The 16,689-nt window shown below is 41.1% G+C and overlaps 1 protein-coding gene across 2 annotated transcripts; it reads left to right on the plus strand.

Moving 5' to 3' along the window:
• The first annotated feature begins 259 nt into the window (after positions 1 to 259).
• Positions 260 to 11,495, plus strand: APOH (apolipoprotein H). 2 transcript variants are annotated; one of them, XM_036838069.1, is made up of 8 exons: positions 260 to 367; positions 762 to 938; positions 2,354 to 2,450; positions 3,885 to 3,961; positions 4,717 to 4,905; positions 7,291 to 7,470; positions 9,493 to 9,690; positions 11,341 to 11,495. In XM_036838069.1, the coding sequence occupies exons 1-8, from the start codon at positions 304 to 306 to the stop codon at positions 11,394 to 11,396; spliced, it is 1,038 nt and encodes a 345-aa protein (XP_036693964.1). In that variant the 5' UTR covers positions 260 to 303; the 3' UTR covers positions 11,397 to 11,495. The 2 variants fall into 2 exon arrangements, with proteins under 2 accessions (XP_036693964.1, XP_036693965.1); XM_036838070.1 differs by lacking the exon at positions 762 to 938 and having other exon boundaries at positions 263 to 367.
• The last annotated feature ends 5,194 nt before the right edge of the window (positions 11,496 to 16,689 follow it).

The following is a 16,689-nucleotide window of genomic DNA, read 5'->3' on the forward strand; positions in this document are numbered from 1 at the left end:
CGGGCAATCTGGAACTACCAGGATTGTATCAGAGGCAAGACCGAGCTGTTGTGTGCCATTAACACAAATGTCGCGAAGACAGAGACCATCTACCGAAGATTTCACAACAGACCCGCCAAAGTGAAAAGTAAATGATTAAAGAATGTAGGTCTTGGAGCTCCTTTCAAACCATGATCCTTTATCTTCTATTTACAGAGATAAAAGTACACCCCAAAATGGTTAATATTTAAGCACTTTTATATTTACAGCTCTCTTTTCAGTAGAGGAAAGCCACTTTGGTAGTGCCAGTGTGAACCATCCGCAATGATTCCTCCCGTGCTCATCTTGTTCTCAAGTTTTCTCTGCCATGTTGCTCTTGCAGGACGAAGTAAGTACTCTTTGCTTCTGAAAATAATAAGTCATATATCCATCCCCCTTGTATATGCCAGGGATCCATAATGATTAGTTAAATTCTCTTTAGGGTGGATGCTTGAGAGAGTGGATTGGTGCTTGTTCTTTGATATAGCCATGCCTAAAGTTCCTGCGTGAGATATTTACCTTGTTTAAGCCTCAGGATACGGACCTGTGAAATGGGGATGACAATAGCACCCTTCAAAATTTGGTGAGGAGATTAGATGAGGTATTGCATAAGTCAAGTATTTGGTACAGAACTCAGCATGCATATTATTGGTAGCATGAAATATTTTTCATTTGTGTGTGCTAGCTGAACTTAAAAATGCAAATGCAGATTTCTCAGCCAACTGCTTTGTGCTCTATTTCAGCCTGTCCCAAGCCAGATGAGTTACCATTTGCCAGAGTTGTTCCATTGAAAACATCCTACGCCCCCGGGGAGGAGATAGTGTACACCTGCCAGCCAGGCTACGTGTCCCGGGGAGGGATCCGGAGGTTTATCTGCCCGCTCACAGGACTCTGGCCCATCAACACTCTGAGATGTGCGCGTAAGTCAGCTTCCATCTCACGCATTCTCCCCGTCATTCATGTTCTGGACATTTTGGGGAGGTGACCTACCTTGTCATGCCCGCGGTACAGAAAGCCAGCAGAACTGTGGGGTGGAGGGCTGTGAGGAAACAGGAGGGTCTGTGGGGAGTTCCTCAGGAGAAGAGGCTAAGGACAGTAAATGCTATTTGCAGCACAGCCTGGATCAAGGGGAGATTTTAAAAAGAGACTTGGTACGATAAAAGGGGAGGAAAACGCTGCCGAAGTGAAGAGAGAAGTGGAGATTATATCACAAATTATATTTATAATAAAATATAAATATATTAAATTAATAACGTACAGGAATATTATATGTAATAATATATCATATGTAATAGAACAATTATATATGTATATATACATTCACAGATATCTGACTTTATGGTAGATGGTTGCTTTTTTATTTTTTGGCCACGTGGCTCAGCTTGTGGGATCTTAGTTCCCCGACCAGGGATTGAACCCTCGCCCTCAGCAATGAAAGCGCTGAGTCCTAACCACTGGACCACCAGGGAATTCCCGATGGTTTGCTTTTATTTATTCTTCAGAACGTGGTTCTGTGATATCATGCTGGCATTATTTTTTCACAGTCGACTACTGAGCAATCCACCTGAGAGAATTTCTGGCAATTTTATGTAGAAGTCAAGCAGTAAAAATAACTATATGGACCTATCCAAGCTCTGGTTATTTTGGTTGTATGGGTGGCACCATTTGTGAAAACTATACATGTTCATACAGTGATTTTAATATGCTTTTTGATTAAAAAAGACAAAACGTAATTGCTAATGAAAAACCACTGTAACATCATTAGGGAAAATTTTTCCGGAAATCAGCCAAAACTTTGGAACACTAACAACTTTCTTTTTCAAGCTATTTTCCGCATGTATGTTTTCCTCGTTGCAGTGAGTTGATACCGTTTTGTGTTTTTCTATTTTCACTAGCATATCAGAAACATGGACTATATCTCTGTAGTCTTCATAATCCATATTTTATTGGCCGTATCATAGTTCAGGTGGATTTACCCTTTAATTACCATTAATTAAAATAATACCATGATAGTGAACATTTAGACTGTTTGGTTTTTGTCATTAGAAGTAACAATACAGGGAATTCCCTGGCGGTCCAGTGGTTAAGACTCTGCACTTCCACTGCAGGGGGTGAGGGTTCGATCCCTGGTCGGGGAACTAAGATCCCGCGTGCTGCGTGGCAAACAATACAATGGGTGCCTTAGTGCATATATCATTTGACTTATTTTGAGTTATCTTCTTAGAATAGTTACCAGGAGAGTTACTGGATCAAAGGATAGAAATGAGTTTATACATTTTTATTTTAATAGTAAATTCTATAAATGGAAATTGACCTTTATATCTTTAAATCACAGCCAGAGTATGTCCTTTTGCTGGAATCTTAGAAAACGGAACTGTACGCTATACAACTTTTGAATATCCCAACACGATCAGTTTTTCTTGCAATACCGGGTAAGGACTTCTGGCTCACAGATGCAGCCCATTCCTGCGCCCTTAAACTAATCATCAAGGCTGGTCTGTTTCTAGTCTTTAGGCTGGACTTGCTGAGTACAAATCACTGAATACAAATCCACAGTGGTGTTGAGGGCGGGGTAAGGGGTGGAGAATACAACAGCTAGTGAAATATGAAGTCAACGTTCTAATTTTTCTGCTCCTGATTAGTTACTTATTTGAGGAGTACATTGAAATTATTGAAACTGGGTGATAATTCTTTATGATCTCTGGGCCAAATCTTGGCATGAGCGTTAAAATATTTTAGTAATCGAACTTGGGCTTTAGTTATGAGGCTAATTTCATCGACTGTGACCTCGGGGAAGAGAATTCCATGGAGAAGGCTGAGTGTATAGATGTAGAACATAATCTTCCTCCTCACAGCACCCCCAGAGGAAAGCACTTCTGGCTGGTCATATGACTTACCTGCCTTATGAGCAAATACACCATCAGTGACACTGGCCATAGCTCATCGGCTGTAGAGCAGGGCAAAATTTCCCTGAGGAGCCTTGTTTGTGCTTAGAGATTAAGAAATACTGTGTGTGAAAGAGAGAAGCAGTCCTTTCATCTGAAACACCAATTGACTGGTAGGCTTCATGATGAATGACCTTGAACAAACTGGCTTCAGGGACAACGGTACATTTGCAATGGAAATAGACTGCATTGTTTTTAAACATTTGGGGCCGCAGGCTCTCAGAAAAGGAATATTAGAGATTATTCAGTTTGATTCACTTTTGTGATCCTCAAAAAGAGGTGGTTCTTTGCTTGGAAGCAGTTAACCTGACCAGCTGCTTGGAGACAAGGGGTTTGGGGACTGGGTAGGGTTGGCTTCCATACCCACTTGGAACCTTCCCATTCTTCAGCAGTTCCCTGCAGCCGTAGGCTGGGAGACTTGATGAGCCTTAGAGGAATGTTAAGCCTCTCAGGAAAACAGTATTATAAGGTGGAAAAGAAGCCAAGAGTATTTTTTTTTTTTGGGTCTTCGTTGCTGCACGCGGGCTTTCTCTAGTTGTGGTGAGCAGGGGTTACTCTTCGTTGTGGTGCGCGGGCTTCTCATTGCGGTGGCTTCTCTCGTTGTGGAGCACGGGCTCTAGGCGTGCGGGCTTCAGTAGTTGTGGCATGTGGGCTCAGTAGTTGTGGCTCACGGGCTCTAGAGCACAGGCTCAGTAGTTGTGGTGCACGGGCTTAGTTGCTCCGTGGCATGTGGGATCTTCCCAGACCAGGGCTTGAACCCGTGTCCCCTGCATTGTCAGGCAGATTCTTAACCACTGTGCCACCAGGGGAGTCCCGAGAAGCCAATAGTATTAATCTGCAGCAATGCTTAACAGAAAAGACATTTGAGATGCCATGGGTGGATTATTTTATAATTTAGTGGATTACATTTTCCCTTTGCAGGTTTTATCTGAAAGGAGCTAATTCTGCTCAATGCACTAAGGAGGGAGAATGGAGTCAGAAACTTCCTGTCTGTGCTCGTGAGTTTGTGGGTCCCAGTTATAGGGAGGGTGACCAGCTGATTTGCCTGGGACTTTCCTGGTTTTACCACTATAAGATCTACACCCTGGAAACCCCTCAGTCCCAGCTCCATGAGATGGTTGGTCACCTTTCTGGGGACCGTTCATCCTGATATCTTACTCTGGAAGATGAAACAACCACTTTGGAATGACAAACTCTGACCCTGACCCTGACTCTAACCCTGAAACTCCAGATTAGTTAGGTCAGGATGGCAACCCACTTCTGAGTCTCTGTGTGAAGCTCCTTGTGTAAGCTCCATAGAGACAGAGTACAAAAGCAGGAGGTATTCAACAGGAACAAACAAACCTGAACTAGGACCAAGATGTCACAAATGACTTGTTGTCATCAGCAACTATTGCAGGAGGCTCCCTCAGCAAAGTCCTTCGCCAATTCTGACTCCCAGGAACGTCTTCCAAGGTAGCGTTTGGATCCAAGACGTATGGTATCATAAGCCACGTGGTCTTCTAACAGGCAAATCAGTGGTGGCAAGACTTAAATTTCCTTCATCTTTTAGTTTTTTGACTGGTTCAGACATCTGATTTCCAGATCATATTTTCTTATTTGGCTTCTCCAGTTGACTGTGTTTACCCTGGCATTTGATCAAAGTTTGCATTTTCCCAAGTTAATCTCTGGATTTCTTTTTTGTTGTTCTGTAAAGAGTACTTTTAAAAGACTCAACTATTTTCATTAAAATGATAGTCCCTTCTTTTTTCAGCTACAACCTGCCCTCCACCACCCATACCTAAGTTTGCAAAACTTAGTGTTTATCAGCCATTGTCTGGGAACAACTCCCTGTATGGAAGCAAGGCAGTCTTTGAATGCTTGCCACAGCACGCAATGTTTGGGAACGACACCATTACCTGCACAGAACATGGAAACTGGACAGAATTACCAGAATGTAAGGGTGAGTGCAATGATAAGACAGAATAATCACGGGAGTGTGGAATCTCTTTTTTGAAGAGGATTGAAAATTTCTCTATCATGGAGTGTTTCAAATGACCTTGTGTAACAAATGTTTATCGGCATCTGCCACCTGCCAGGCACCGAGAATACCAGATGAATGAAACCTGACTTCTGAGCTCAGTACGATGAGCTTTGATGCAATGGACCGTCTGGAGCTGCCTGGGAAAGCTTCCCAGAGGAAGGGCTTGGGGGAGGAGTGGAGAATGGGGGAACAGCATAGCATACCACACAAGGGCGCAGGATGGGGGAAGCCAGGGGGGGTGTGAAGGAACAGGGTGTGTGCATGGACAGCTGAGTATTACTGTGAGGCTGGATTAAACTGGGGAGTCCTAAGAGACTGAGGTGAAAAACTAGGTTGCAGTCAGATTGATATAAGCTTTTGTAGTCTTTACCTGAATCTAAGAATCACAAGAATACTTGATTTAAAAATATATATGAAAATTCTTTCTCCTTTAATTTGACTCATCATTACTCTTTGAATTTGTCAACTGCATAACAAGTAGAATTTATCATGCACACCAGGAGTTATACTAAGGACTGTTACCTTCTCCCGCAGTGGGTGTTACAGATATCTACTGAATGATTCAAACATAAGTGCTTTTTAGCATAGGGAAACTACTACTACTTCTAATACCTAGCACCTTTTGGGGGACTAAACTCTGGGCCAGGCACTGGTCTCCTCCTATATATGTGTCATCTCATTTAATTCTCCCAAGTTCTAAGCAGTGGGTTCTTTTTTTTTTTCTTTTTTTCAGCCATTTACATAGATATATCAGCCGTCAGCATGTTGTGACATTCTCTCTCTTTCTCTCTATAGACATACTTTTTTCCCCCTGAATCACGTGAAAATAAGTTGTACACATCATGACACTTACCCATGAATACTTCAGCAGCATGAATGTCCTAAGAACAACATTGTCATATGTTATCACTGTACCCAAGACATTTAACATATTTGGAATTATTAACAATAATAATTTAAACAATTATATTATATACAATTAACAATATTTATTTCATATGCAAATTACCCTAGCCGATCCAGAAGTATCCTTTATACACGTGTTTTGTTCTATGTGAAATCTAATCATGAATCACATATTCTATCTAGTTGTCTTAGCTCTTTGGTCTCCTTTAGTTAAGAATTATCCCCTGCCTTTTCGGTTGTCTTTCACTGACATTTTTGAAGAGTACATGCTAGTAGTATTGTAGAAGTCTCCACAATGTGAATTTGGTTGATTATTCACTCATGATTGGATTTGATTTAAATACATTTTTTTTAAGAATACACTCCATCACATCAGAAGGCACATGGTGTCAGTCGATCACTGTCATGCTTAATTTGATCCCTTGGTCAGGTGGGGTATGCCCCTCTTCTCTTGGTAAAGGCATCTCTTTCTCGTTGAATTAGTAAGCAACCTGTGGGTGATAGTTTGAGACGGTGAGAATATTCATTCTCTAGCAGTCATTTTAGCATCCACTGATAATCCTTGAACTCAGTCAACTGAGACATTGGTGGTTACAAAATGGTGGCTTTCTAAGTTTATCTTTCCTTCTATATTTATTAGCTGGAATTCTTCTGCAGGGAAGAGTTTTTCCTCCATGAACTATTTCTTTTTAGCGTTATTATAGACTCATAGATTCTTTTGCACTCAATTTGTGGAAGCCAAAACTGATCCAAGCAGTCCAACACTGGATTTGGTACTCTTGAACCATCTCATTAGACTGCCTCCCAAGAGCTCTGTGCTCCTCCCTCCAGCTTGGCTTTCTTTACTGGGGTAAATAGGGATACGGGTTTGGGCCTCTACCGCTGAGGATCTAAAGAAGGCCGGGAAGCCTTCATTTTTCTCCTTCATATTTCATGCTGGCTTCTTGTATAGTCTGAAGACAGTCATAAGAATTAGATTTAACATTTAAAATCCTAATAATGCTGTTCTAGTGTACATAGAAGGAATCCCTGTGTTTTAATTTCATGGTCTGTTGGTTAAAAGAGTCAGACTTTTTCCGTCTTTCAAACCCACCATCTTAGACTGTGTGCAGATGAAGTTTGCAATAAATACTACCTTGTGATTATGTGAAAGCCCAAAGCACTTGGTAACTCATTAATTTACTTTCAAAGTGTTGTTGTTTCTATTTTAATATCCAGAGTCTCACGAGGATAAGATAAAGGGGATAGAATTAAGCACCAAGGTCCCCAGAAATTGTGTTCTAGTCACAGGAACACCCAGTGACTCAGTGGTATAAGAGAGACAAGTGCGTAGATATTCCATAACCACTGGACCCCAAGCTATTTATACTAATACGTCTTACTGCTTAAACTTTTTAGAAGTAAAATGCCCGTTCCCATCAAGACCAGACAATGGATTTGTGAACTATCCTGCAAAGCAAGTACTTTATTACAAGGATAAAGCCACATATGGTTGCCATGATACATATGCCTTGGATGGGCCAAAAGAAGTAGAATGTGGCAAATTCGGACACTGGTCTGCACAGCCAAGCTGTAAAGGTAAGAAACATGGGTAAGTTCTTAAACTGCCTCCCAGTTCATCAAGTGGATCACCTTTCCTTGCCATTTTCTTGTTCCAGTCATTTTCTACTTTGTTTCTCTGACTTGATTCACAGCTACTGGGATTTATATGAGCATGGGGAAACTTCACGCTTAGCAATCCTGTTTGAGATTGAACTGCATGAAATAAACATATCTGTTGTAAGCCTTGATAATATGGTGGAAGATTGTGTGGGTTTCCTGTAATTGCTTTTAAGTCTTGGCCCATGGGCATCCTTTTTTGCTTTGTTCTAGTCAAGACCCTTCTCACTGTGGCAAAACCCAACCACACGTTCCAGCTAGTTCCAGGAAATGGTGACGAATTATAAACAGGCAACAGGCAAGCGTATGGACATTGAATGTGAGGAAATGAAGCACAGCTGGTCCTCCTGAGGACTGCAACTGAAAGTTGGGAACTATTGCTACTCTTTCCATGTCTCATTGGCCTCACAGTCTCCCTCATATCTCTGTTTCTCTGCTTACTCACCTTGAACCTGGCTTGATTCTACACCAGGACCTCTCAACTAAAGGATTCATCACTCACTGGCATCTTTTCCCTGAGATGCTGGTTGCTTTTGAGTTAGGTGTCTATCCTTGATCTGGTCCGTGTCATGCTTATGCAAAGAACACCAACTTTGCACTGTATTTCTGCTCAAGTTGCTGTGGGCTGGACAGTTTTGTTTTTTAAAAATAATTTATTTATTTTATTTTTGGCTGTGTTGGGTCTTTGAAGCTGTGTGCGGGCTTTCTCTAGTTGCATGAGTGGGGGTTACTCTTCATTATGGTGCGTGGGCTTCTCAGTGCCGTGGCTTCTCTTGTTGCGGACATGCCTAGAGCATGGGCTCTAGGCATGTGGGTTTCAGTAGTTGTGGCATGTGGGTTTCAGTAGTTGTGGCATGTGGGTTTCAGTAGTTGTGGCGCACGGGCTTAGTTGCTCCGCAGCACGTGGGATCTTCCCGGACCAGGGTTCAAACCCGTGTCCCCTGCATTGGCAGGCGGATTCTTAACGACTGCACCACCAGGGAAGTCCGGGTTGGACAGTTTAAATAGAAAAGGCAATTAGGCACAACAGGCAAAATGACATATGACTAGGTTGGGGTCCCCTAGAAGCAGAGCCTGAGACAGGGATTCAAATGCAGTTGGTTTATTAAGTGAGTCTCAGGAAAAAGAGTGTGAGGCAGGTGGGACGGAGCTGGACACTGGTTCTCAAACCTCACTGTGCATCAGAATCTCCCAGAGGGTTTGTTTAAACAGAGTCTCTGATTTGCTGGATCTGCAGTAGGACCTGAGAACTAGCATTTCTACCAGGTTCCCAGGTGGTACTGACGCTGTCAACCCAGGGACCATATTTTGACCGAGGATGTGGTCTCAGCTAGAGCCTAACTTCAGTTTAGTCCCCTGCGAGCTCTGGACCATGGGAGTCGATCCCATCGAGAGGCAAGGGGACCTGCTTATTTTGCTCCCCTTGTCAGCCTGTCATAGGCTGCGGGCTGCTCCCTTCCCTGACCCTGGGGTTGTGGACCGAAGTGCATACTCTCCTTGAAGAGGTGGCTCTCTTATGGCTGAAGGCCATTTTTCAGAGAAAGGAGCATTTATGAGCTGTAATGAGCCAACACTCACAGTGGCTGGTGGGTGGTGCAGCAACTCAATAAATGGGAGCTGAGTGGGGCGGGGAGGCTTACCTGAAATGGCAGTATCTGATAGAAGTTCTTTTGCACAGAAGGCTAGTATCTGACGCTTCTGCTCTGACCTTCTTATGTGGCTACTCCAGGGGAAGAAAAGGCGATCTTGGAAGCCATGATTAAAGGTTCTATTGATAAGGAACAACAGTTAGCAATTATACTGATGTTACCCACTATCTTAGAAGCTTCTTGTCTCGAGCACTTTGTTTCAGGTCTGAACATCTCCTGGTTCAAATGCTACATTTTCTTTAAGAAAGAGTAAATGAAGTCCTGTCTTGACTACAAATATTGTCTCTTTCAGCGTCTTGTAAATTATCTGTTAAAAGAGCTACTGTGATATATGAAGGAGAGAAAGTAAATATCCAAGACAAATTTAAGAATGGAATGCTGCATGGCCAAAAAATTTCTTTCTTCTGCAAAAATAAGGAGAAGAAGTGTAGCTATACAGAGGATGCCCAGTGCATAGACGGCAACATTCAAATCCCCAAATGCTTCAAGGGTGAGTTCAACACTGGAACGTTTAGCTAGCACTTCCGCTTGCCCCTCACCATAATCAGTACTTTTATTACCTGATGACTAAAAGAAGCCATGTTAATGTGGCCACTGGATTTTTTTAAAAGAGAGTGGGGCAGGAGGAAATAGCAAGATGAAGCAATAAGCTGCATTGAGTTTCCCCACATTTTCCTTTCCTATTCTTTTCCTTAAAACTCAGGGTTGTGGTTTTATTTGATGAGTGTTAAATTATGCCATCGTGTATAATTCCAGATTATGCTTGAATACTAATAATAATATTGAATGGAATATTGAATAATAATTGACCACCTCTTGGTCCCAAATGATAAAGAACTCACCCCAAACTACAAAGTAACTCATGTCAATGGTCATTGGTTTATAGATCTTCTAACATTTCTTTCCTTCCTTTGGCAATTCCTAGAGTTTGAAAAGTACCCATTAGAGCAAAGTATTCGTTAGAGCAAAACATTTTAAGGAAGGTGATATTGTGTTTGTGGGTGATAAAGAAGTGTATAATGGCCAGCATTTAAGCCATTAGTTTCAGGTTTTTTTTTTTAATTGAAATTTTATTTTTTAAAATAAATTCTGAACACAAAACTTTTTTTTTTTTAATTACAAGCTATGAAAATATCTTCTCCAAGAATGTGATTTTCTTTTAACATTGCCTACAGTAACTTTTTTTTATTGGAGTATAATTGTTTTACAATGTTGGGTTAGTTTCTGCTGTAGAACAAAGTGAATCAGCTATACGTATACATACATCCCTTCCCTCTTAAGCCTCCCTGCCGCCCTCCCCCCACATCCCACCCCTCTAGGTCATCACAGAGCATTAGTTTCAGGTTTAAGGTCTACATACCTTAGTTTCTACAAAGGAGGAACCAGCCAGAGACTGAAGCTATTATTGCCTCTAGGTTTAGAAATGCTTCAAGAATGTTGACAGCCCTGTATCAGCTGGTAGAGGAGAGAGTTGGGAGCAGATTAGAGGAGAGAGGGGTCTGAGAAGTGGCCGGCCAGAGAGAGAGAAGGAAATGATAACTAGCAAATAATACCCACCTCATAGGTTTGATGATTAGAAATATTATACATGACATGGAGTAAGTACACAATGATAATAATGACGGTTATTATCACTATAATTACAAATAGTTAGAAATGCCCTGGATAAATTGTTATTGTTCAAAACATAGCAGAGCCCTAGTGAGACATTAAATACTAAAGTTGACAAAGCACAGTAATCCTAGCACAGATCAGCAGAAAAAATATTAGCAGAAGATAATTAAAAAAAACCAAACAGAGCTTTGTTAATGCACTTCTTCAGGCTGTTCTCTTTTACAGTCTTCAGACAGATGCAGCACTATTGGTGCATTGGCGAATAAATAAAGGGCTGATACAGCTTTTTTTCTTTTAATCTTGACTGTCAGAATTATACATAACCTTTCATTTTCTCTCTTGGAAACGAGTGCCTTATCATTTCCGATTTTTCTCGAATCACTTAAACCTCACACTGAGTGCTTCATTCACATAATTAGATTTATTCTACATGTTTATAAAATGTATTTGACTTGGCTTGGCTATTTAACAGATTTAAGAGATGACTGTTTCTCTTTAAATGTTTATTTTTTTTCTCCCCAAACAGAGCACAGTTCTTTCGCTTTCTGGAAAACAGAAGCATCTGATGTAAAACCATGCTAAGTTGGTTTTCTGATTCAAAATTAAATGTCATACTTGTATGTGTTTGTCCAAGGAACCTAATGGAAATGGAAAAATAAAGTGACTGAATTTATTGCATCAGCTATTGCAGTGTTACTCCATGGTAGCTTACTTTTAATTATCTGGTTAAGAAACCCAAATATTTGGAACATTGTGCTTGCATGGCTGTGAAATGGAAAGTGTAAACAATTACCTAGGTAACCCAGTTACCTTCTCCCTAATTCTACTCCTAAACGCTTTCACCTAAAACAACTGCGATGCAACAGTTTTCTTAGAATGGTCCACAGACCCCGGCATCAGTATCGCCTGGTAATTATTACAAAGGAAAAAAATGCTGTGTCCGGAATTTCCGAGAATGGCCCCCAAATCTGCATTTATAACAAAGTCCCCAGATAATTCTTTGCATTCTTAAGTTTGAGAAGCATCACCATAAAGAATGCATCGACTTTCAGGCCAATAGAAGTGGATCTGAACCCTTAAAGTTTGGTTTACAAAATGCCTAAATAGCTTTCCTTACCCACCAGAATTCCATGACCCATCACTGACATTGCTCCTTTGTTTATGTTTAACTTCCTTGGCCTTTTCTCCTTCTGTAGTACCTGCTGGCAAACCCCACCCCAGCCTCTAGCTGCCTTTCCTGTGCCTGCACCAGAGCAGCTGAACGTTGCTGGAAAAAAAGAAAACCTCACAATTATGCTAATAGGTCCCACTTTGATTCATGAACATGGGCTTCACATACGCTCTCAACTGTGCCTGGCAATCCTACCGCATTTCACTAGTTTGTTCTCTCCCCAGCTCCCCAACGCGGCTGTTTCTCTTCTCAGACCTTCTCAAGCCATCGTCCCTGTCCTCACTCTCAGCCGATGACCATGCTCCTTGTTTCGCAGAGAAAATAGAAAAGACCCTTTTCAATCTTCCCATGACCAAGTCTACCATCTCAGCCGTGTCTGTACCAGGGTCTCTGCCCTCCGTCTCGTTTCTCTGAGATACGATCTAAGGGCGAACCTCATGTCCGGGATCCCGTCTTCTGTCTCCTACTTAAGGATTTTGCTCCTCTGATGAATGATCTTCCATGTTTATTTTTTTCCCTTTCTATTGAAGCATTTCTATCAGCATATAAATATGCAATAATATTACCACTGTTTTTAAAAGAAAACCTTACTGTTACCTCACATCTTTTTCTAGCTACTGCTCCATTTCTGTATCCCTTTTTATAAAAGTCCCAGGAAGAGTTGTTTACTTTGCCATCTCCACTCTGTACTGCCCATCACGACTCGTAAACTTTGTCTCCGCAGAGGTATTTCCTCCCGGATGCGTCTTCCTCAGGATTCACCTGCTTTCACGTGGTGTGGTCCGATCTCTTCTCCAAGATGCTTTTCTACTCCTCCCCCCTTTACAGAAATCAGTGTGCCCCCCACTTCCCAGGACGTCATTCAAGAGCTCCAAATGCCCATTACTTAACTTTAAAAAACAGCTTTACTTTTTCTTTCGCAATCCTTTCCTTCGATATTCTTCCCTCTTCCTCTGTCTCAACCTCTCTTGCTTCCCCCTCCATCCCTGCCCCCTCCTTCCCCTTCTCTTCTTCTTCTTCTTCTGCTTCCCCCCCTCCTTTATCTTTCTCCATGTCATTATTGAGGGTCAGCTTTGAGAGTGGGCGGTTACTCCCCTTTCTAAACCAAAAAGCCCTATTTAGGCATTTTGCTGAACAAAAAACCATCCACCCTGGATTTCCTCTTTTAGCACTAAGTTTTAGAACCACTGTTTTCTTTAACTCATCACCTATTCATTTAAAAATGGACCTCCTCCTCATCTTACCTCACAGCTCTAGGAATGGAAAGAAAGCAGTAAAAATTTTAGAGCCTTTCCCCTGCCCCAAACTGGATCGCTGGGTTTGCTCCAGAAAAGGAGAGAATATATTGTTCTATTATCCTCCCTTTTGCTGCAGATACTTTCCTAATTAAATTTATTGTTTCAAAAACTTAAAATATATAGACTTTTAAACCTGTAAGTGAAGTTTTTTTTTTTTAATTGAAGTATACTTGACTTACAGTATTGTATTAGTTTCAGGTGTACAATATAGTGATTCAATATTTTTATAGATTATACTCCATTTAAAAAGATATTGTAAAATATTGGCTATATTCACTGTGCTGTGCAATATATCCTTGTAGCTTATTTATTTTATGCACAGTAGTTTGTACCTCTAATTCCCTACCCCTATCTTTCCCTTCCCTCCTTCCCTCTCCCCACTGGCATTCATTACTTTGTTCTCTATATCTGTTAAGTCTGTTTCTGCTTTGTTATATTTATTCATTTGTTTCATTTTTTAGATTCCACATATAAGTGATATCATACAGTATTTGTCTCTCTCTGTCTGACTTGTTTCACTCAGCATAATGCTCTCCAGGTCCATCCATGTTGTTGCGAATTGCAAAATTTTATTCTTTTTTATGGCTGATTATTGTATACAATTGTGTGTATACAATACACAAGCACTTCGGTTGCTTCCATGTCTTGGCTATTGTTAGTGCTGCTATGAACACTGCGGTGCATGTATCTTTTCCAATTAATGAAGAAAACATATGTAGAACACTCTTTGACAGAAATCATAGCAATATTTTTTTGAATCTTTCTTCTAAAGCAAAGGAAATAAAAACAAAAATAAACAAATGGGAAGTAATTAAACTTAAACGTTTTTGCACAGCAAAGGAAACCATCAACAAATCAAAAAGAAGACCTACTGAATAGGATAAAATATTTGCAAATTATATGATTGATAAGGGTTTAATAGCCAAAATATATGAACAGTTCATACAACTCAACATCAAAAAAACAAACCACCCGATTAAAAAGTGCGCAGAAGACCTGAATAGACATTATTCCAAAGAAGACATACAGATGGCCAACGGGCACATGAAAAGATGATCAACATCATTAATTATCAGAGAAATGCAAATTAAAACCACAATGAGATATCACCTCACACCTGTCAGAATGGCCATCATCAAAAAGACCACAAATAACAAATGTTGGTGGGGATGGGGAGAAAAGGGAACTCTCCTACACTGTTGGTGGGAATGTAAATTGGGGCAGCCACTGTGGAAAATGGCATGGACGTTTCTCAAAAAACTAAAAATAGGGACTTCCCTGGCAGTCCAGTGGTTAAGACTCTGCACTTCCAGTGCAGGGAGTGTGGGTTCGATCCCTGGCTGGGGAACTAAGATCCCACATGCCGTGCGGTGTGGCCAAAAAAAAAAAAAACTAACTAACTAAAAATGGAACTACCAAATGACCCAGAAATTTCACTCCTGAATATTTATCTGACCATATATGTTCTTTCAAATCTGGTTGTTTTTTTTTTTAATTCCTTGTCTTTTTTTTAAACATCTTTATTGGAGTATAACTGCTTTACATTGTTGTGTTAGTTGCCGCTGTATCCAAATCTGTTTTGCTGGAACTTTTTATAGGGAATCTCCAGATTGAACTTTTAATAGACTATTCCATAAAAAACTCCTGGAATATGGCAAGTTTGTTGAGGATGGCTTTTTGCATCATTTTTTTCTTTGAAGGCATTTCAGGCCACTGGATAGGCTTGGATCCCTGAAAATCAATCAGAGTAGACTTTAGAACTTAGGCCATAGTACTGATTCCTCTAATGATATTTTCACAGAAAGAAAAATCTGCTATTTTTCATTCTGAAGAGGCAATTTGGATTAGAGGAGCCCATCAGAAGAAACTGCCCAACTGCAGCACCTCTATTTAGTGATTATGTGGTCCATTTAGTCCCACAAGTACCCTCTCTATTTGAAATGTTTTTCTTCTTAAATGCTTAGATCACCAGGTTGCCTGTTATCAAAATTCAGCCGTACCCTCCCCAGCCAGAGTGCAGTGACCTTCCCTGCTGGCTGAGATACCAGAAAGTATTATTCTTCTCCCCCACAGGCAGCCCGGTGCAGAAAGAGTGAAATTATAATCACAAATTGATGGTTAGCAACCTACATTTTAACAAGGCTGAATGTGGTCTTCCCATGCTATGTAATGTTGCTTAACCAGCAACTGCAGACCCATGGAACCCTGTAAGCTATTATGGCAGATGGGCTTCTAAACACAAAGGGATCCAGGTCGTCACTTTTATTTCGTGCTCTAACATGTTTCTTCAAGAAGTTATAGAAAATGAACTCTCTCATTTCTAAGACATTGACCAATCTTTCAATATGTAGGATCTGATTTCTGAGTCCCCAAACTCAATGGTAAGTATTTATCAGTAAAATTTCCCATCTACTAGCCCGAGGGTCATTCCCCACCTTAACACTGAAATAGAAGATTTAAAAGAAAGAGAAAGAAAGAGAGAAAGAAAGAAAGAAAGAAGGAAGAAAGGAAGGAAGGAAGGAAGGAGAGCTTGGGGTTTGTGCATATGGGTGTGAGTATATGTCTGCACATGTGAGAGTGTGTGTGGTTGGTGTGCACATGTGTACGTGAATGTGTATGCTGTTAGAGTGTGTGTTCTTTGTAAATGTGAGCACGAGTATGTGTGCACGTGTGTGCGAATGTGTGATGTGTGTACATAAGTGTGTGTACGAGTGTGTGCTCCTTGTGCCCGTATGTGCATGTGAGCATGCGTGTGTGAATGTGTTTACATGAGTGTGTGTGTGTGCAGCGTACCTAGTTCTTTGTGTGCTAATGCTGCTTCCTAGTGGCACCTGCCACTTCTGAAAGTTCATGACAGTTTAGAAGGAAAAGATTGACGTTTCCCGCGTCAGGCACCGGGAAGCACTTCCCATCTAGCTCACCTGTGTTAACCCCATCTTCCCAATCATCCCATAAGGATGGTAAAGACACTGAAGCTCACGGAGGTTATGTAAGTTGGTTTACACAAGTGACGGAGCTAGAGAGCCAAACTTCAGGACTGTGTCTTTCCTCCCTTTTTTTACACTGCTAGTGAAGTGACGCATTTCCCAGTGGCTTCCTGGAAATAACTGAATTCTAAAGCTGGAACTTTCCAGCCTAGGGAGGGGTGCTGAAACAGGGTGGTGGAGAGATTTGTGTATAGGTGAGGCTAGGAAGTGGCCTAGTAGGTGGTTGCTATTTGCATGAACGCTGGCTAGAGCAATATGTCTACAAATCTTCCTCGACGTCCAATGGGGTTACCTCCCGATAAACACATTGTAATTTGAAAATGCATTTAATACACCCAACCGACTGCTCATCGTAGCTTAGCCTAGCCTACATTAAACGTGCTCAGAACACTTACATTAGCCTACGGTTGGCCAAAATC

The sequence above is a fragment of the Balaenoptera musculus genome, chromosome 20 (assembly GCF_009873245.2).
Source record: "Balaenoptera musculus isolate JJ_BM4_2016_0621 chromosome 20, mBalMus1.pri.v3, whole genome shotgun sequence".
NCBI classification, from domain to species: domain Eukaryota; kingdom Metazoa; phylum Chordata; class Mammalia; order Artiodactyla; family Balaenopteridae; genus Balaenoptera; species Balaenoptera musculus.